The sequence below is a fragment of the Cibotium barometz genome, chromosome 39, assembly GCF_041138505.1.
Source record: "Cibotium barometz isolate CiBa-2024 chromosome 39, ASM4113850v1, whole genome shotgun sequence".
Classification (NCBI taxonomy): Eukaryota; Viridiplantae; Streptophyta; class Polypodiopsida; order Cyatheales; family Cibotiaceae; genus Cibotium; species Cibotium barometz.
In genome coordinates this window covers 16,453,965-16,475,863 of record NC_141084.1, presented here as the reverse complement: position 1 = coordinate 16,475,863, position 21,899 = coordinate 16,453,965, and the positions used below count along the sequence as shown (strand labels likewise).

Below are 21,899 nucleotides of genomic sequence, written 5' to 3'. Positions count from 1 at the left end.
CCAAACTAGGTCCAAATCTTGTCTGAATTCAGCCAAATTGAACTTGGAAAATTCTAGAACCTAGTTGGACGACTTGGTTAGAGGCCAAATCTTGTCTAAATTCAACCAAATTGAACTTGGAAAATTCTAGAACCTAGTTGGACTTGGTTAGAGGCCTCCCTCACCTATAAACAGATCCTTTAGTCTTTTGTAAAAAAATCTATGAGACGGAGCAAGACAGCCAGGCCATCAGATTCATTAGGAACCAGCCTCGCCTTGTTTCTTCACCGGATTTCTAATCCGCCATCTGGACACAGGAGAGGGATTTACGGTGGGAGCTCCTCAGCAGCCTCACCATCTGGTTCACCTGGAGAGCCCGATGTTTCAGGGCCTTTGAGGGGAGACTGGAGCCACCAGCAGAGATTGTTCGCGAGATTTGGTAGGAGTTGATCCACACCTTGCGCGGACAGTATGACCGCATCCGGGGTGACTCGGATGCGGCGATCTTGCGGCGCCAAGCCTTCCACACCACTTGGCGCAGCGGCCCCTTCTATACACTTCACACGGGTACCCCCGCTGGCATTACAGGCCACCTGTTTGGCTTTTCCCCCCTCCTATTGTATGATATAGCTCTCAGTCATTTGTACTGATCTTTGTACCTTTTTGCACCTAGGGAGAGTCTCCCTAGCTGCCTTGATTGGATCTCTGCTCTGCCTTCTTATGAGCAGGAGAGTTTTTTGTAGCCTAGTGGGCGTTTTTTTTAAAACTAATGAAAGGATCTTTTCTCGGAAAAAAAAAGATATAATCATGTCCCATCGAGTGGGCGAGACGAGACAGTCTCAAAAATCCAATATAACTGAAGAATCCATGTTACAAAGAAATGGGTGAGACTAAATAAGTCTCCATAAGTCCAGATATCATAATCCATGTCCCAAGTAAATGGGCGAGACAAAGTAAGTCTCTTGCCAGCAAGGCATCGGTCCACATCACCCTTGGCATAGACATAAGTCCCGTGCCAACCAGGCGTCATGTCCACTTTACCACTTGCACTCTGTGTTGGTACTCTGACCACACACCTTGGATGAGAGGTGGGCTCAAGTAACAAGATAAAATAATCACTCGTTCGCAGGCATAAATTACCTGGTGTTCCATAAGCATTTCTGCTACACATAGTTTATAGGAATTTCGGCCACCAACTCACTCTACCCTCTTAAGTGCCCATGTTCCCTTCCATCTGCTCTCTATTGTTCCAGCCATACAAGGTAGAAACAATCTTCAAGAGAGCACGTAGGACAAGAGAACACTACATAGGGTATGTTGTGCTTGACACTACCCTCTGAAGTGCCCATGTTCCCTTCCATCTGCTCTTTATTGTTCCACCCTCACATGGTAGAAACAATCTTCAAGAGAGCACGTAAGACAAGAGAACACTACACAAGGTATGTGAACCATGAGTTTCATAAGTCCAATGCATCCCAAATAAAGGGAGCCATACAGAATAATCCATAAACCTGAGGATAGATCCAAATCCCTAGAAAAGAAGTCCAGGAATCCATAGACCTGTATACCATACCTCTTACCACATACTCCATGCTAACCACACACCTTGGAGTAGAGGTGGACTTTTATCCATAAAAGCATTATATCCATGAGATATCCAAATATTTCTTCTCTATAAACTAGGACAGATTCGTCCATAATCTTGTCCAAGAAAGAAATCTCCATAGATATAATCCATCCCAATAAAGGGAGCCATAAACAATGTTTCCCTGAAACCATCTCAAGGCAAACAACACCACCTTTCTCCTTGCATGGCTATACAAGGGTTAGTGAACATCAAAAACACTTCACAGTAAATAGCAAAAGCACCAACTTTGCAAACTCAAAGTATACTTAGCTTTTATTTGCCAGGTTGGTCATGAAGCCAAAAGAAATATCTCGTCACCATATCCTTAAGATATCCTGAGATATATCTCTATATAGCTTGCCTGTAAGCTTGATAATATAATCCACAATATCCAAATGGAAAGAGTGCTAAACGTATGCACATAAAGCCAACTCCACACTTCCAAGATAAAATTTTGTGGATTCATAAATCCTTAGATCAACAAGCTATCTACTGCTCATGCTCTTGCTTCATAAGCTATGAAGCGGCTGGCCATGCTTAACAGCAATGATGGTAAGTGTGGTCCCCACTTGAGATCTTTTCTCTTCCTTATTGATAGAAGGAAGCCTCCGCTTCCAAGAAAGCCTATGCTCTGATACCAATGTAACTCGCGGCGGGTGCCCGGGGGACTAGGGCCTTTGACACACTTGTTGATTCCATCAATGCATATTAAAACATTTAAACATGGCCACAGCCTTAACACATATCCATCATCACTTTGCATAGAACATAAAGCTGGACAAAACATCCACAAATGCTGAAAATGGAGCTTGCATATGTGACACCACATAGAGGCCGGAATGGGCCAATCCCTCCCTTGGAGTATTTTATTACCCAAGGAGAATAATTTCATGTACAAGCTTTGAGGGCCTTACTCTCCCCATGGGAGATGCCGGATTATCCATATACAAATGCCATAACACAGCCCAACACGAGGCTACCAAGCCGGAACATAGGCTGTACAAATGCCGAGCCAACAATATAATCCATATACCTCTGAGTGGGTACTGATTCTTCCCCAAAAACCACACGTCTTCATGCAATAGAGCTGGTACAGCAAGTACAACTCTCCATTCAGTCGGTACATCAGGTACAGTGGCTGGTACAGCAAGTATAGAAGCTGGTACAACCGATACAATGGGTGGTACAGCAAGTACAAGTACAAGTACAAGGGCTGGTACAGCCAGTACAGTGGCTGGTACAGCAGGTACAAGGGCCAATACAACAAGTACGAATACTGGAAATCGTAATAAATGATTAAATACCCTTGCCTTCAGTATTTCTTCACGATGGAAACCTCCAAAACAGTCCCCAACAGCCGGTATTCTTCATGGGCAGCCTTCAAGAGAGAGAAAGAGAGTAGCCATCATTAGGGCAACCTGTAACTGTGGTAGAGGCTAGTGTGTAGCAAGAGAGCCTCCATTAATGAAGAGAGAGGGCTCCAATTTATAGATTTGGGCCTCCCATGAGCTAAAATGGCAAGAGAAGGGTACAATGACAAGTGGAGAGCCACACAACAGCTGAAGTGACAAGTGTGAGGCCACTTGTCTCACTTTGATTCAACAAGTGTCATGCCACTTGTCTCACTTTGGTCCACTTTCTTGCCACATGTCCCAATCTAAGAGATGGGTCCTTCCATAATCTTTACCTCTAAAAATATCCCAACTAGTAGACATTCTGTCATAGGCACTTTGCCAACTCTTGGTCTCTGTTCAATTCCAAATGTAATGACGCGAACAGAATTTCCATCTGAGTCGGGCCAAAAATGGCAACTCTCCTAAATTTTAGGAGTGTGGTCCTTTGTATTCTAGGATAATCCCCCATTCCCAAAGCTTGTACTTTCCAAATATTTAGACATCCTGGAGTCCACCAGACCCCTTTCATACTGGGAAATGTCCAGGCTGGTGACACTACGTACTGGTGAAGCGGCTATAGACCATCCAGTATAGTAAGGGCGATCCTCTGGGACTGGGCTCACACGAGAGTCTGCTACTGGAGAAGAAGGTACAGGGATAGGGGCAGCTACTGGTGTGAAGGGTGTATATTCTGGTGTAGAGGGACGCACCGTGAATGAAGATGGATAAACGTCCTCAAAATAGGTACAATATTCATGAAAAATGATGCTACACTCGAGGAGGATAGCGCCCAAATAAGGATGACGCTTGAGTATAAAACAGTAATGATCCAAATCTGGAACAGGGGCTCAGACCGGTGGAGAAACACGAGTAGAAGAGGGCACTATGGACTAAGAGGGTGTATCCTGTAAATAATTGAAATCATTGGTTTCCTCTGAGAATTATGTTGAGAATATCGTCGTTGAGAGTTGCAAAGGCCATAATAAGAGAATAATGAAGGACCATGAACCAAGCTAAGTGAACAGATGCTGGTCGAAAACAGCACGCTAGGCTGGTGTGCTTTTCTTTTCTTTTTTTAAGCGCTGGTTGCTGGCCGTGGGTTCTCCCCCCCTTTATTTTTTTGAGTTAGTGCTGGTCGCTGCTGTGGGCGTCTTCCTTCATTTTATTTTTTTTCTCTCTCGTCCGTTGCGCGGTCCACCACCCTTCGTATCTTTTTTTTTCTGTGTGCTTGGCGCCGTAACCGGCTGGCTGGCATTCTCTTTATATTTTTTTGTACGTTGGTCGGCCTAGGCGTCGTAGGCTGCTGGCCGTTTTTTTTTTTTTTTGATGTTATAAGGTTAACATGTGTTTCTTAAAAGAAAAGGACCGGCTGCTCGGATGGGCGGCCACGGTATTATGGCCAAGTGCTTGTCTGAAGCGCATGAGGGTGGCGACTCAAAGGGCACGCCCTTAGGTGAAAGGGGTGCGACGCATCACAAGGGCACGAGGCTTGTCAAGTGGTGCGACTCTTCAAAAAAAAGTACGACCCAAAGCAAAGGCAATCTTCATGCAAGCGAGGGCATCTGCTGCTGCAAGGTCGTGAGGAGAGATGGTTGGCTGCAAGGTACAATTGCCATAAGGGCTTCCTGCTTGCTTGAGAAGCAAAAGCTAGCCTTCTTTTTTTTTTGTAGAAAAAATTGGGGAAAAATGACTAATCATGTAAAATTGGCAAAATTGGGCAAAATTGGACAAAATTGGGCAAAGGGGTATTCTCTCCTGTTCTTCCATACAACTCTTGCTATCCCTAATTCTAAGGTTAATTTGTTGATTTAGGGTTTTTGATTTTTAGGGTTAGAGTTAGGGTTTTTTTGGATGTGGGCATCCTACAAGTTGGAGCTTGTTTGCTCTGATACCACTGTGAGAGGACTTCCTAGTCTATTAAGACATGATTAAAATTGAATACAAGAACTAAAGATAGTTAGGGAGCGGAAAGCTGAGTTGTTTGCATTGAGACAGAGGCCTTTCTTAAATAGAGGCCGAAAGGGTACAAGTGAAGAGAAACATCCCTGGGAAGGGGTGTGGCTCTTGAATCAATGCTCTTGAATCAATGGTTATGTCCTTTGGACTTAGGGGTGTGTCTTTTAATGAATAGACATGTCCTTTGATAGTGACCTATGTGTAAGGGTGTGACCCTTCACAGGTGTCCTTTCAGTTAATAAGGGATTAAGGAGTAATTAAGGAGAGATTAAGAGAGTCGCAATCGTGACAACATGTCCCAAGCAAAAGGGGAGAACCTTGTATGTGAGGAGCTGTAGCTAGACAAGCTAGGCGAGCAATGAAATATGAGGGAGGCATGCCAGCTATATATACACCTACATGAAGGCAGCCGACTGGAGCAAAAATACCTCCACGACTGGGAAAAATACCCAAGACCATAAATGGGAAATAAATATGGGTAAAATATATGTGAGGGATCACCAGCCTCTCTGACAAACATGGTCAGCCCTAGAGGCTAAAATAGGAAGCCAACAAGTAGGGGATGATGTCTAACAACCTCTCTGTTAACCTTGGTAAAACCAAGGTAATGGTCTTCAATACCTTTCGCCCCTTCACATCCAGATTGAGCTTCACATATAAAGGGGATCTTGTGGAGATTGTCTCATCCTATGTCTACCTTGGTGTCACTTTCAATGGCCCACGCTTCACCATGCTTCCCGCAGTACATGCCAAAGTGACATGAGGTTATGCTGCCTTGAGCTTACTTGAGCGGCAGTGCTTCCACGCACATTTCCAAGAGCCCAGGACGAAGGGCTGGCTTTTTGACACCCTCGCCACACCAACCTTGATGTATGGAGTAGCCTTCTGGGGCCAAATTTATCCGATGAGGATTGGCAGCGAGTTGAGAGACCCAAGGTCATGATGTTATCCCGTAGTATGATCCGCAGCAAACCATCAGTCCCACACCAGATTATCCAGGCAGAGTTTGCTACAACCCCGATGGTAGTGGATGCACTCTTCCAAACAGTCACATACCTCCATCGCATCATCATCCTCTGTCCAAGTCATCACCTTCCTTGTCTCTTGCTTGGCTTCAACCAGAACCTTATTTAATTTTCTTCATCCTGCCTAAGTGTGAGATCCATGTCCCCACCGCGCAACGAACTCAGGGGTGCTAGCAACGGAAGTAGCACTTCTTGTGTAGGGCAGGGTCCCACACTCGGGGCCTCGCCCACGGATATCCGGACAAGAGATTAATCCATCGGTTCTTCCAAAACCGAACCCGAAAAAACTTCCCTTGCCCGGAAAGCGCGGGCGATTCCTCCAGGATAACTTTTCTCTAATGTAGTCAAAAGCCTTAACTAACTGAATTGATATGACCGAACCCGTAAGTCCCATAGTTAGATCAGGGAAAAGATTGTACTTGGATCATAGAGACCAATGCTTTTTTCCTCATTGAGAGGCACAGCCGTTGATTCTTTTCCATAGAACAATTTTTTTCCGGGATTTACTTCATCTATCGAACCAGAACAGAATTGAGTCTCAATTTAGAGATCCATCAGTCCAGCCTAACCCCATCCAGTCCCATGGGTTAGCCAACCGCCCAACCACTGTAGTGATGGAATCCAATTAAGAATTTGGTTAGGTTGTCCCGGGTACCAGGGAAAAGAGTTCCCAGGCCCCTTAGCCCGATATTCACACCACTTACACACCTAATATGAAATTGCCTTTTTCACAGATTCAACAGTCTTTAAAACAATCATTTAATGAAACCATAGAGTCACTGATCATAATCCTCTAAAATATCCAATTTGAATTCTCATTTCCAATCTTTCTTTCATCGGTGTACCTATGGCATCATTGGCAACCAGAACGCTCACCACCTGTCCACTCAGGGGCCTTTTCGATAGTTCCTAGCTCATAGTACCCGGTAATATATTCACTTATAAAAATCCAGATGGACTCTCCGTTGAAGATCAGCAAGATCAACCAACAGATCCATATAAAAGAGCCATGGACTCATCCGTTGAGGACCAGCAAGGTCAATTAACCAGATCCATGCCCGAATTCAGAAAACAACTCTTACTCCTTATTCCAATATCTTCCCCGACGTACATGTGGGTATCTTCGACAAGCACCGTATGGTCAGCACCCTCTAGGATCCTTCGCAGGTCACCTAGCGCTTCACTCATAGGCCGCTTCCTTGGTCCCTCACCTTTTCTCCGGCTCTCTCACGAGGATACCAACCGAGTTATCCGGTTAGATCTTCTCAACCTCTACACCCATTGCACATGGATTACACCTTCGGAGCTCCCCACGAAGATGCACTTCTACAGATATCACTTCCTCACACTCACAGAGGATGGATTCATCCAGCAACTGGGCTACTTGAGTGTTCACATGTCCCATGCGGTTCTTAGTATATGGGCTCCGCATGGACCGCCTACCCCCCCTTCAGTACAATTTGGACTCCCCTTTTCTCCGGCTCTCTCACGAGGATACCAACCGGGTTATCCCGTTAGATCTTCTCAGCCTCTACACCCATTGCACATGGATTACACCTTCGGAGCTCCCCACGAAGATGCACTTCTACAGAGATCACTTCCTCACACTCACTGAGGATGGATTCATCCAGTAACTGGGCTACTTGAGAGGCCCCAGGTCATGATGTTATCCCGTATGATCCGCAGCCAACCATCAGTCCCACACCAAATTATCTAGGCAGAGTTTGCTGCAACCCCGATGGTAGTTGATGCACTCTTCCAAATGGTCACATACCTCCATCGCATCAGTCACATGGATCCCCACAGGTACCCGAGGCTTGCCTTGGAGTCCTCAAGACAGCTAGCACTTGAGGACCACTCTGGAGTATGGTATGCACTAGTTTCCACTTGGTTCTTAGTATATGGGCTCCGCATGGACCGCCTACCCCCCCTTCAGTACAATTTGGACTCCCCTTTTCTCCAGCTCTCTCACGAGGATACCAACCGGGTTATCCGGTTAGATCTTCTCAGCCTCTACACCCATTGCACATGGATTACACCTTCGGAGCTCCCCACGAAGATGCACTTCTACAGAGATCACTTCCTCACACTCACTGAGGATGGATTCATCCAGCAACTGGGCTACTTGAGTGTTCACATGTCCCATGCCATGCGGATTGCGATTGGCCAAATACGGGTTTCATCCCATCGCCTCAAAGTGGAGACAGGTAGAGCTGAGCGCATCTTCAGAGCTGGGAAGCTCATACGGAGACCCACAAAGGAGAGGATCTACCGATTATGCCACACAGAGATTGAGACGGAGGAATATTACATATGCCGCTGCCCAATATACTATGAGATCCGCGGGAGATTTCACTGTCTATTTCGTGAGGGATTTGGTCCACTCTCCAAGATCATTGACTTCCAAGACCAACGTTGCCTAGGCCTCTTCCTGCTTGAGCTCCACAGACACACACAGGGACACCTTCTAGAGAGAGCTTCGGCCCCAGCCAACAAGCCCCCTCCCTTGCCAGCCAACCATCACCAATTTCTTCCGGACCTAGGAGGTGGAGGACACTGATATATTGGATCTTGTGGACCCTCCACGAGCTGCTCCGGACCTACCTCGCCCGAGAGGAGTTACCTCGGACCGAGCCTCCGCACTCCAGCGTGCCTGACACCCCCATCCCCCCCGTCAACCACAATCACCTCATCAGCTCCAGATCCAAGACATGCTCCACCGCCATCGAGCTACCTTTCCACGTGACATAGCTGACGAAGACCTCTCGGCCATACTCATTAGCCCCATGCTTGATATTTTGGAGAGTGGTATACCATCTACTCGAAGCTGATGCGATTGTGACGTTGGAGCTTCTCAACATCAACCTATATACCATGTATTCACTAGTAGTTATTAGTGACTAGTCACTAATAACTTTTTTTTAAATACAGGTACGAAAAGCACAATACCGGTACGATACGTATTCGGATGAGTCCGAGTACGGAATGCAACTATGTATGCATGTTTTTGGATGTCTGGCTTACGTGCATGTATCAGCACAACAAAGACATAAACTTGAAGCAAAGGCATTGTGTCACCGTTTGGTCCCTTCACCAGTCTTGATCAATGTTTCACACACTAAGTGAAACCAAGGTGTGAACGGGGATTTTCCACATAAGAAAGCTGAAGCATCTATCGACAAAGTTTGGCCTGAAAGATGGCCACACGACATGAGCAACATGGGATTTTATTCATCAAAGTGACTTATAATGTTTATAAGTCGTCGTGTTCACATATCATTAAAGACCGGCTCGACATATTATTATTTTGGGCATGGGAAGGTGGACAAAAGGAGGCGCCTAGATGAAACTTGGGCATCAAGCCCAGAAAAGCATAAAAGTTGATATTTTTGGGCTAAAACTTAGCCAAGAAAAGCATAAAGTTGATATGTTGGACTAAAACTTGGAGTACAAGCCAAGAAAAGCATAGCTAGTCAACTGTATTAAAGTAGGGACTAGGGCTGTTTTTGAGAGGCGCATCCCAATGGAGCCTTCTCTCCTTCTCCTCTACTGCCTGGTGTGCTCCATACCTCCCTTAGGGCTGGTCAACTCCTTCCAAGGCAGCCACAAAGCTGGTCGACTTCTTCTAGGGCAACCACATGGCTGGTCGCTTTCTCCCACTGCCTGACACAGCTGGTAGACTCATTTCTGGGCAGATTTGGGACTGTTTTTGGGGCTGATTTGGGAGCTCTTTTGGGGCTGATTGGAGGCTCTCTTTTGGGGCTGTTTTGATGCGGAGTTCGGGGCTGTTTTGGCTCCGTACCGGGCTGATTTATGGACAGTTTATGGGCTGATTCATGGGACTGTTTCGAGATAGTTTTTTGGATGGCTTTTGGTGTTGTGTTTGTATCTTGGCACTGGATAGTTATCTGGGCAAGATTTGTGCTGATGCTTTGTGGAAAATCTGGTGATGTATGCACACGCACCTTGGTATCTTGTAAAAGCTTTTGTGTGAATAAAGAAGTTCCTAAGGGAAGGCCAACCGTTCAAGCTCAGTGCGGTGTTATTGTATTATTTATGGTTCTTCCGTTGTGTTGTGATGCTCTGTCTAGTATTTTAAGTGTTGGTCTATTCCATAGTCACAGGAAACAGCCGTTTCAGCCCCTAGAAACGCGTTTCTCCGTTTCTGGACCCCATCCGTTTCCATGGCCATTTCTCGTTTCCCAAGTGATGTTGTCATAGGAAACGGCCGTTTCCACCCCTAAAAACTCGTTTTCCCGTTTCCATTCCTCAAACGTTTCCGTTCCCGTTTCTCATTTCTGGTGACTATGGTATATTCTATTATTGTTCCGGGTTCCATCCCCTACTTGTGACAGTGGTATCAGAGCATAGGCTTTCTCGGAAGCAGGAGGTTTTCTTCTAACAATGAGAAAGAGAAAAGATTAGAAGTGGGGACTACACTGACCAACAGTTTTGCTATTGAGCTTATGAAAGGAGTCATGAGCATGAGCACTAGACAGCTTGGTCTAACGATTTATGGATTCATAGATTTTATCCTCGGAATATGGAGTTGGTTTTATGTGCCCGTGTTCACCACTTTTTTCATATGGATTATTGTGGATTATAAATCAAGCTTGTGAGCAAGCTGTATGGAGCTATATCTCAAGATATCTTATGCGTATACTGAGGAGATATTTCTTTTGGCTTCATGACGAACCTAGCAAGAAAAGCTAGGTATACTTTGAGTTTTGCAAAGTTACTGCTTTTTTGCAATTTATTGTAAGTGTTTTTGGACACTTAACCCTTGTGTGCTCGTACAAGAGAATTGTGTGTTGTTTGTTTGCCATGAATTGTTTCAAGTAAACATTATGGTTGAAAAGCCTGGTTTACATGGTTTTTCATAGAGACATGGTGACCAAGGACTATTGAGTTTTTGGCTCCTTTTGCTTGGATGGAGTATATTTTTGGCTCCCTTTATTTGGGATGCAGTGGACTTACAGAACTCATGGATAGATATCTCATGGATCGAGGATTTTTCTATGGATTTCTATTGGGGGCCGAAATGCCTGTAAAACTACCTGTCGCAGACATGTTTATCGAGAACCAAGGTGGAAAGGTACAGTACGCATTCAGGTACGGGTTGAGATTTTGAGGTACGTTAAATATGTAAGGTCCGTACAAACATAAAAAATATACTATATAGTGTACATATATATATATAGAAAAATGAATGAAAAAACAATTCATTTCTGAACATTCAACAACACAATTACCAAAATGAGAGCTCCATTTGTCAACAACTGTCATAGCACTCGTAGATCTACATGCAGTTTAGGAATATGTCAGTAGGGCATCAGCAGAGGCATCCAAGAAGGCGTCAAGTTCAAGGCCACAGCACTCCACTTCAGCCGAGGAGCAAAGGCGAGGTTCTGCTATGGACAATTGCAAGACACGGTATTCCAGTGATTAATCACTAATAATGTTATTAAAAATTAATTAATTCCACCCACATAAGGGGTGTTCCCACACGCAAAAGAGAATTTGAAAGAGCCTTAGTAGACAGATTGTTTTGGCAGTCCTGTTCCCAGCCTGGGGACAGGTTGGCAGAGGCATCCAAGAAGGTAACAAGCCCACTCCTTTCTCTGTTGGCACTGTCATAGCACTCGTAGATCTACATGCAGTTTAGGGGCATCCAAGAAGGCATCATGTTCAAGGCCACAGCACTCCACTTCAGCAGAGGAGCAAAGGCGAGGTTCTGCTATGGACAATTTAGACACGGTAATCCAGAGAGCCTTAGAAGACAGATTGTTTTGGCAGTCTTGTTCCCAGCCTGGGGACAAGTTGGCAGAGGCATCCAAGAAGGTAACAAGCCCAGGAAAACAACATACTCCACTTCAACAGAGAAGCAGAAGCAAGAAGGCCAGAGTTCATCTAAGCAAGGAAACTCGTGTCAAGGATTCTAAACTGTAATGAACTCGTATCAACTTCATAATAAAGAAAATACATCGAAAGGTAGGGGCCCTTGTGTAGGTTTTGGGAGACCCAATCTAGTGTCTCATATATCTTTCTCCTCTGTTCTACAGTAACTGCACAGTTAACTCACTAATACGTGATTAAGGCTTCCACATGTGACATGGGCACATGAATGTGCATAATCAGCCTGAAGCTGTGATAAAATCTCTATTACGTTTCCTCTCCTTCTCCATTTTTAATGACTCTTATGGGCAAGTGCCTTATGTAAGCTAGGAGAAAGGCTGGCAATAAAGAGACAAGCCAACTGTAATAAAGCTCTACAACTGCTTTTTTAAAATGCTGGTGAAATACAAGTCAGAACAAAGTCAGGCTTATTTCCACAAATCATTGACTAACACAAAAACTGCACATCAAGTGCAAGGGAAATGCTAGTGGCATTCACCTGTTTCTTCTGTGTATGATTCTGAGATCGAAGATCTCATACTGATCTTCATCAGCACCCAACGTTCTCATCTCCTCTTGAGCAGCTGCAGCATCTTCCTCATCTTGAGCTGATGGCTGGCACACATTTGGCAATTGACCTCCTACATCCAACTCCTCAATACCATCCTCTCTTGCCTCCAAACTCACATACTCATCTGTGGAATGAAGAGACGCCGATGAGTGATTTGACAAGTTCAGGTTTGGAAGATTCTCCTCGATTGAACAGATGATTGGTGATGAATCGTTGCTTTTCCGCTTCCACGCAGCCAATGTGTCATCAGGGCCTACCATGCCACTACCATACCCATCAGTCTCTTCTCCTTGAGCTGTACTTTCTCTGTTTGACCAAAGTGACTTCCCAGATCCTGCTCTTGACACTGCTACGTCACCAGTGCTTGAAGGAGAAGGAAAGGAAAAACCTTCAAACACAAAACCACCATTGTCCGGGATTGCTTTGTTGCTGCAGTTAGTCAAGTGCTTACCCTTAAGCTGCTCATTTTGAAACCCCCAGTTCAATATTACTCCTTGCAGCCTCCCTCTCATTGGCCCGCTTTGAGTGACCCCACTCTTCATTGTAACACTGTAGAATCATGTCGCGTTCAACATCACCTTCATCAAGGTGCTGCACAGGGGCACTTTTCACCTCCACATGCCTCCCTTCCTTGTTGCTAAAAAATTCCTGAGAGTTAAAGTTTTCATGACCTGGCCCATATGCAACTAGCTCGTGTTCTCTAAAACTCTCTGCATCACCTTCACTGCTACCACCTACCAAGCTATCCCTTACCTCACTGCCAACATCTGCGGCATCACTACTTACCAGAATCCCTCCTGACCTCACAGATCCGTAATTATCATCATCAGCCCCATCTGCACAACCACCCTCTACTCCATAACCACCCAAAACTACATCAGCTTGTTCTAGCTCATTTGCTTGATATATGAAGCCTTTCCAGACTGGCTGAGATCCCATCAAATTTTGTCCTTCAGCATCAAAAATCTGGCCTTCATAAGCATTGCCATCATCATCACCCCTTGGCAGCGTCAGGTTGTCATTATCATTATGTGTTGAGTACAAATTAGTATAAGTAAGTCGACCTTGATCCACCTGGTTTCTTAACTCAGACTGCTGTAACTTATAGGTTTCTTTCATTATGTGTTGAGTACAAATTAGTATAAGTAAGTCGACCTTGATCCACCTGGTTTCTTAACTCAGACTGCTGTAACTTATAGGTTTCTTTCTTGGCTGCTTGTAATCTGTAGTACTCCTCGCCTGAAAAGTAAGACTCCTCTTCTACAAAGGAGCGGTCATCTTCATCAACCTTCTTTGAATGCTTGGGTTCAGTAAGAATGTTTTTGTCTGTGCGTTGCCTTGATCTCTCATCATCACTTGGGCAATCAATTTCATGTGCAAGAAACCACTCTTCATCCTCAATTGGCTGCCTGTGGTAGCCAGGATCATCATCATCTTCCCAAGTGTCAGAATCACAGTATTCATCAGGATACCATCTTTCACTCTGGCCATCAGCAGCAGTTGCAAAACCAGAAAGCTGCTCTGACATATCTTCCGATAAAGTAGGAAGAAGAAAAACTACATAGCATTCACATAAATATAAAGCTTGTTGCTCTTGGGGAGCTTAGACTACACACAAATCTACATTTGCTTTGCCTAAACATTGTGTGCATGTTTCTCAATTTGAACTATAAAACATTTACAGTAAATTATGCATGTAATAAAGCAAAAGCTTCACGTGCCATGGGTATATGTAAACATACAAACAGACATATATGCATATGCACACATACATACCTGTGTGCGTTCGTACATACATATGTACGTACATAAGAAAAACAACACCAATGGCATCTTCTCTTTAATACATGGATTTTGCCAAACTCAAGAGTCAGTAGCAAAATGAAAATACCTGAAGTTGGCATATCCAGGCCCAATGGACCATCCGCTAATGTACCCCATCCAAAAACCCTCTGAAGTGCTTCCTGTGCTCCTGAAAGCAGCCGATTCCAAGCTTCTACTTGAGTTTTCATTTTCAGCAGCAGATCCACCATCCTTAAAAATGTCCATGTTTTTGTCCATAGAGTGAAGTCTAACTGGAGGCAGTCTGGGAAGCTCTTCAGGTCCATGGACACCATTTTCACTCAGCTCCATATTTTCTACACGAGGTAGATGGCGTGCTGCTCCGCTTCCTATAACCGGTGCTCTGATCTCTTCAAACTTTTCCACATCTCCACAGTTCCAACTAAGTCCACTTGCACTTTTCTGATTGTTCAAATTCAAATCGGCATAGTCTAGCGTCAATACTCTTTGTTGCTCGTTATTTTCAGAAGACTTTAGAAAAGAAAGAGGCAAAAAAGTTTTCAAGCCAAGATCTTTAAAGGATCCTTCATTGGTTGAGCTTGTTATGAAACCATTTTTCACCTGAAAACTTCCTTCCCCCCGTTTCACCACCTTTTTGGTGTTACCCTCTACTCGCCCCTTGGCAGCAGGTAAATTTGACCCAGATACTTTAGCTTCATTTTGAAGGAAAGAATGTGCTTGTGTCCCACTGTCTTTAAACTAATGTTTTACATTTACACAGGTAGATGTGCTACAAGTTATCCCTGAGACATCACACTCGATATCAAACTCTTTCTGCAACACTTCATTCTTATGTAGTTGTTGTTGAGCTTGATTTTGTGATCCTGGCAAACTATCGAAGGCAGTTGTGGGCTTTGAATGCTGTTGCCAAACCATCCCTTCATTGCCCCCTGCTGAAGCTTGTTCAGGTGGCTCGTTATTGACCTGTCGTACCTGATTTTCTACAGGCAATGGCTCTGTCGAGCTTACACTTGGCATGCTCGGTAAGGACACCTCCACTTGCTGAAATGAAGTTATCCAGCTGGATCCCTGCCCTGCAGTTTCCACTTCATAAAAAGGAGAAAAAACATTGGCTCCTGCAAGAGAGACTGCGGCTTCAGATTCTGGTGAAGTCCTGACATTTTCAAATGCAAACTCATGTGGAGGTGTGCACAGCGAGTCTTGAGACTCTGGTTTTCCAGATTCATACTCTACATACAGTTGCTTCTCTGGGGGAGATCTCACCCTTTCCAAGGGAATCCCTCCAGCTTTTTTCTCTTCATTACGGGAAACTCTCAAAGTATCTCTCTCAGGCATGGACGTGGCTGTCTGCTCGTCTGCAATGGTAATGCCCTGTGGTGCACGAGAACGCAACTGCAAATCCCAATCCAGAACATTTTCAGAAGATAAAAGAGGCCTCTCTCCAGAAGTTCTGCCTTGAAAGCTGCCTCAGCTTTTGCAAATTGGTGCCTTTGCAGAAATTCTAGAATGATTTCTATAGGGTCGGCCATAGTGTGAGATAAAACCCTAGGGTTTTCTTCCAAGCAGTTTCACAGTAAGATCGATTAGTATCAGTGTTGCAGGATCATCTCAAGCACCAAAAGACATCCAATGAAATCAATGGAAAACCCTAGACTGCAAAGAATGCCGTGGCTGCAAGAAACAATAGCTAGAGACTTGCCGTTCTCGTGTCAAGGAGGCCACAGATTCTGGTACTAAGGCCAGGCTTTTCCTGAGAAAAGCCACTACGTGCTGCCCACATACATTGCAACCCTACCCTGTCCATACTGCTGCAATACTTCTTCCCCTTGCTGTGAAACACCTCAGAAAGCCCCAAAGAGGGCACATATTCATCACAAAATACTTAAGCCGAGAACTGAAAGGAGATCAAACTCACAGGTTTTACTTCTCCAAGTCCTGATGATGCTTCTACCTGTCCCCATTTTCCCCGGTGGGTAGCCATATCCTGCAGATCTGCGTGTGTTCCATGGCCTATAGATTGGTGCAAGATCTGCGTCTTCTCCTTCTTGTGGCGAGTAAACGCTCCTCTCTGCAAAAGGCTATGGCGATAAACCCTAGAAAGGAGTGAAATGTTTGCATCTTTACAAGGCTGGTGGACAGCAATTCTTCCCAAAAAACTGGCTTCAACGAGAGGGTGAGGGGAAAAAAAATTGGGTGATGAGAGCAGAGATCGAGCGTGAGAGAGACAAGAAGTGTGGGAAAATTTGGTATCATTCACATTAGTACTTTCACCCTTTTGCCTTCTCCCATTGAAAACTATCTCCCTCCCCCCAACAAGAGCCTCTTCAAATTGTAAGTGTGATGGGATGGATATTCTCCCTTTATTCCTTCACCTTTTTTTAAGGATTTTATATTAAACCTCACCCCTTACTTAGAGGGTGGGCGGGAGTGGGTGAGTATTGAACTCAAGCCTGTTGGATAGAGTATGAACACTATCCACTATCCTGTCTCCCCCACCCTAAGTCCTTTAGCAATTTAGGATCACTTCAATCTAAGCCTTATTTTGCAGCTAATCGGAAGGTACCTAAGTTCAGCCCCGAACCTAAGTTCAGCTAATCGGAAGGTACCTAAGTTCAGCCCCAAACCTAGCCAAGATAACAGATCTCAAGGTGTCTTCAAAATGGAGCAACATGCTCACGCCTTCCAGAAATTACCCTCCGAAGCCACCCTCTCCCCATCCGAACATTCACAAGTAGAGGGGGAGTGGAAATCATCTTAAGTCACCCTAAGTCATCACATTTAGTAAGTTAAGATCAACATTGAGTTTCAATAGTGACGCGGCCTAAATGTGAACCTATTGAAACTCACCCATATTTAGTTGGATAGAGGTTAAGACCTAAACGGTGCCTTGGCTTGCTAGCATAGTATAGCATGCAATCTTTTACCCTCAAGGTTTAAATCCCTACCCATGGATTCGTACTACCATGCAATCTTTGACCCTTGAGGTTTAAATCCCTAACCACGATAACCTACTACGGCCTACCCATGTATTTGTACTAATAACGTTGAGAATGTTCAAGGAGCAATTTTGAAATGAACTCGTGATGTGAGTGTAAATAAAAGATTCATTCAAGGAAGAGGGCTTTATCCTTGTTGGCCTCCATCGCTTTGTTGATCTTATTCAAATATAGAAGGGGAGCTTTCTTTCATAATTGTTTGTGTAGTTGTTGTGAATAATGACTTCACCCCAACACCTTAGTCTGAACAACATGGTATACATGTGATTGTTAGATTGCCAATATTTATTGCATGAAAGAATCCAAAAACTCGATTTTGTGTCCACATCCACCTCTCTCTCTCTCTCTCTCTCTCTCTCTCTCTCTCTCTCTCTCTCTCTCTCTCTCTCTCTCTCATCCACCCGAGTTCAAGTCCCACCGTTGGTTGTATATGACCTCGTGTTGCATTCTACCGACGTTAATCTCTCTCTCTCTCTCTCTCTCTCTCTCTCTCTCTCTCTCTCTCTCTCTCTCAGAGTGCATGTGTGAATGCAAGCACCTGCATTCATGCAAATGACAAAAAAGATCCACATCTCTCTCTCTCTCTCTCTCTCTCTCTCTCTCTCTCTCTCTCTCTCTCTCTCTCTCTCTCTCTCTCTCTCTCTCTCTCTCTGCATGTGTGAATGCAAGCACCTGCATTCATGCAAATGACAAAAAAGATCCATTAAATTGAAAATATACTCTTTGAAGAACCAAATGATTGTTTTTAAGAGAACATGAGAAAAAAAAGTACACATTGTGAAGGCAAGCTTTTCTTAGAGTGCGTATAACTATATGACCTCGTGCTACAATTTACAATAAAATGGTTCCTAATGCAAGTGAAATGTAAAGCATAGGGCACTCTAGCTCACTAGGTGACACCTTGCTACAATCCACACATAACTCTTGGTGAAAGTGAACTTTCAAGCAAACATTGTATTTAATTGCTAATTTTCTTCACCATCATGCAAACTAATTTTGCCCATCTACAAAGGAAAAGAAAGTACTTAAGGCTTTTTCTTCAAATAATGTGCTTTTGAGCTTTCTAACAAAATAACTTTATTCGTTTGTGGGTGAACAATGAGTAAGTATTGGTGATTTTCCCTTATTTACATGTAAGTATTGGTGATTTTCCCTTATTTACATGTAAGTATTGGTGATTTTCCCTTATTTACATGTAAGTATTGGTGAATTATGAGTAAGTATTGGTGATTGTCCCTTATTTACATAGTATTGGTGAACAATGAGTAAGTATTGTTGATTGTCCCTTATTTACATGTATACAAAACAAAGTAAAAATTAGAGCCTACTAGGTATAAGCAAGTATTGGTGAATTTCCCCTATTTACATGTATATAGAACAAAGTAAAAATTATACCTTGCTAGGTATAAAGATGTAGCATTATAGAAAGGCCTCCTTTTTGGATCAATGTTTTCGTTTTCTAAACCTTGCTATGATAGTTTATTTATAGATGTTGGGTTCTTTGAGTGCTTTATATGAGAGTTTTCTTAAGTTTTCCAACTTTCCCAACATTAACATGTTCATAAAAGAAAAGGTGACATAATGATGGTGCCCTAAAGATAATATAAAGGTGACATAATGATGGTGCCCTAAAGATAAATACATTGCAAATGTGATCTTTGGTGTCCTCTGCCCCACCGTGCCTTTGAAGATAGGCAACCTTACTTGCACACAGCTCAAGATAGTGGCCAAAGGCATGGTCCTCTCTCACCCTTGCCTTGAAGATAGGAAACCTTACATGCACACGCCTTGAGATAGTGGCTAAAGGCTCAAGAGTTTAAGGAGTAGCCATGGGAGGAGGAGATGGTGTTATGGGGGAGAAGAGAAGAGAATGGGGAAGAACTTTGGACTTTGCCACATGCCAATGACTAAACTTCAAGGGAGACACAAGGGGTGAGGAGAGCTAACAAAAAATCTAGTCCTTGTCATGGTCTAAGGGTATTACCGCTTAAGTATAATAGTTTTGTTACATCTTTGAATGTTGGTGTTACATCTACCCCTCTCACATTTGAGGTGTTTAGCTTATTCCTTTGAGATGAGGAGATACAAATGCAATGTTGCAATGGTGGCAATGACTAGGCTTTTTCTCCAGTAATACAAAGAAGAAGGGTAAGGATTTTGACTCTTTAAATCATAAGAAATAGGTTAATTTCTTTTATTGTAACAAGAACATGCAAATAGCCAAAGAATACATGAAAAACTAAGTAGCTGCCAATAGTGGCACTCTCAAACCAAGGAAGAATCTAGTCATGCTATAGAAATAGAGTTGTTTTTGTTCCATTACTCATGACCCTCAATTCTCTATCAACATGCTTCTACCTCTCATCTCTTATCAATTTCTCTATGAGGTATTTTGGGTGGAAGGGGAAGAAGTCCCTCAGAGATATCCTATCTACCTCCCACCCCAATGATTTATATGGGAATATTAATAGTAGATGGAATATCAAGAGCTTATGAATAGTATCAGTAGAATATGGAAGGGCATCGTGAAAAATGTCAACACATTGAAGTGGCTATAGTATGCCACAAAGAAGTGTGGACATGGGATAGTGCGCATAGAAAGCATGCATACAAGAGTCTTTGGAGAGTTAGTATGCAATATGTGTGGTGCACCAAAAATGATCAACTACTTGGTTATTCATTATCTTCAAGGCAAATGTTCATGCAAGAGAAACAAGACCAAATAGAGCATTATCAATTTCCCTTTCAAAATGAGCTAGATTTGCCAAATGTGAAACTCAACCTTTGAGATAAGGTGATTGGAGATAACTCAATGTGTTGTATGGAGGTGGGAGAATGTCATTGGCTTATTGTAACAATAAAAGCTAGAAGTAAATGAAACTGAAAGTATCCATGAAAATGAGACATAAATGTCAACACAAACATTCGGAAGAAATAATAAATATACATATTTGTACACAATTAGTATTAATCCTAGTAATGACCTTCAAACCCTCAATCAACCCTCCATGCATAAATGTAGACTTGAAAGTGCTTTAGGAGAATATGAGATAAGGGCAAAAAATCAAATGAATGATTCTGAAAGTGAATGGGAATCATTCACCAAAACATCTATGCTACCTCTTGAGGATCTAATCAACGTTTGGCTAGATTTCCTAGTGGGCAAAAACGCTCAATGAAAGCAAGCAATGATTAGCCTCAATGCTACTCACAATACTATTTCAAGAAGAATTTGGGCTTCTTTAGGCCAATCCTTGCTTATGCCTAGACAAATGAATGTGCTAGATGCTAAAGGCAAAGACCTCAAAGTCTGAGGTTTTGAGCCATGAGGTTTCTATGGGTTACCATATGAATTTCTCTTTGATGAAGGATCCTCATGCTACCAAAGAGGATTTCAAAGATGTTTTGGAACAGATTGTAGAATACAGATTTGGTGAGTTTTTATGTCATCAAGAAGGGTTTTCTTATGATACAAACCCACGTCATGTGTAACACAAGGAATTGAGGCCAAGGTAATGGAAGCATACCATGCTCCTTTCTACATGGGGCATAGAGACACCTTGACTACACTTCAAGCTGAGAGCTACTTCTATTGCCCTACTATGAAAAAGGACATTGAACTTTATGATTCCAGAATGTTTGTTTTGTCAAAAGGTCAAGTTTGATCAACAAACACCAGCAAGATTATTGCACCCATTAAATGATCTATGGGAGAATATTGCTATGGATTTTATATTTGGATTGCCAAAGTCAGGGAATGACGGTATATGGACCTTTCAAGATACCAAGAAGATCAACCATGTATGCCATCAATTGGATCTTTCAGATCATTGGAAGATATATAATGTTTTCCGTGATAATTTATTGAAACCATATACAGGTTATCCCCCGAGGAACTTGTTTTGAAGGATCCACCAGGGGTGGAAGAGCTAGAATAGATTGTGTTTCATTCTGTGAGAAAAAGAGGAAAGACAGTGGTCAGAAAGTTCCTCTTGGAATTCAAGAGTTATTCGCTGTTAGACGTGAAATGGACGCCAAAGGAGTACTTCTAGGACTATCCAGATATACTTCGAGCTTATGAGCATTGAAGAAGTGGTTGGTCCACATGTATTTGAAGTACAAATATGGACGTCTTGCATCAAGAGCAGATTCAAGAGGGAGGGATCATACCTCTAGCCCTCTCCACTACATATATATATTGGGCTAGAATTGATCATTATTTTGCTTATAATGGTTATTTAAACATGCTCTAGTTTGGGTGGCAATGATGCCCAATAGCCCAAGGAGCAAGATTTGTATATGGGAGGCAACGATGCTAGATGACCCATTGGATGGCAACGATGCCAGATATATTGGACTTTGCAATCGAGCAATCATTGCAACCAGATGACCCAAATGATTGTATTGGATTTCACAATTGAGCAATCATTTTTGGGATTGGAGATTTGGCAGACCTAGAGGGGATTCTTTGTTTCTCAACAAGCGGTATGTTCATGAGTTGCTATAGAGACCTTTGGGATGGAGAGCCACAAGTCTATTTCTTCACCGATGGATCCGAATACCAAACTTACAATTAATGATCCTTGTGAGCAGGTTGTATCAAAAGCTTGTTGGTTCATTGATTAGGTTGCTGAACACCAGATTGGACTTGAG

The 21,899-nt window shown here is 43.3% G+C and overlaps 1 protein-coding gene and 1 pseudogene across 2 annotated transcripts in view; both read right to left on the bottom strand.

Moving 5' to 3' along the window:
• Positions 1 to 14,560, bottom strand: part of LOC147615788 (uncharacterized) — a 31,334-nt pseudogene extending 16,774 nt beyond the window's left edge. The window contains exons 1-3 of the transcript XR_015262633.1: positions 14,339 to 14,560; positions 13,647 to 14,004; positions 12,376 to 13,555 (exon numbers count right to left, since the gene is read on the bottom strand). The product of XR_015262633.1 is annotated as an uncharacterized LOC147615788 (transcript). The remainder of the gene's footprint in view (positions 1 to 12,375; positions 13,556 to 13,646; positions 14,005 to 14,338) is intronic.
• A 206-nt stretch (positions 14,561 to 14,766) lies between these two features.
• On the bottom strand, positions 14,767 to 16,507 carry LOC147615787 (uncharacterized). Its single transcript, XM_086778393.1, has one exon. The coding sequence runs from the start codon at positions 15,583 to 15,585 to the stop codon at positions 14,989 to 14,991; it is 597 nt and encodes a 198-aa protein (XP_086634519.1). The 5' UTR covers positions 15,586 to 16,507; the 3' UTR covers positions 14,767 to 14,988.
• Positions 16,508 to 21,899: the final 5,392 nt, after the last annotated feature.

Bases quoted from the DNA above. Each gene is read 5' to 3' on its own strand.
- LOC147615787 (XM_086778393.1), bottom strand. From the start codon at position 15,585: ATGCCTGAGAGAGATACTTTGAGAGTTTCCCGTAATGAAGAGAAAAAA.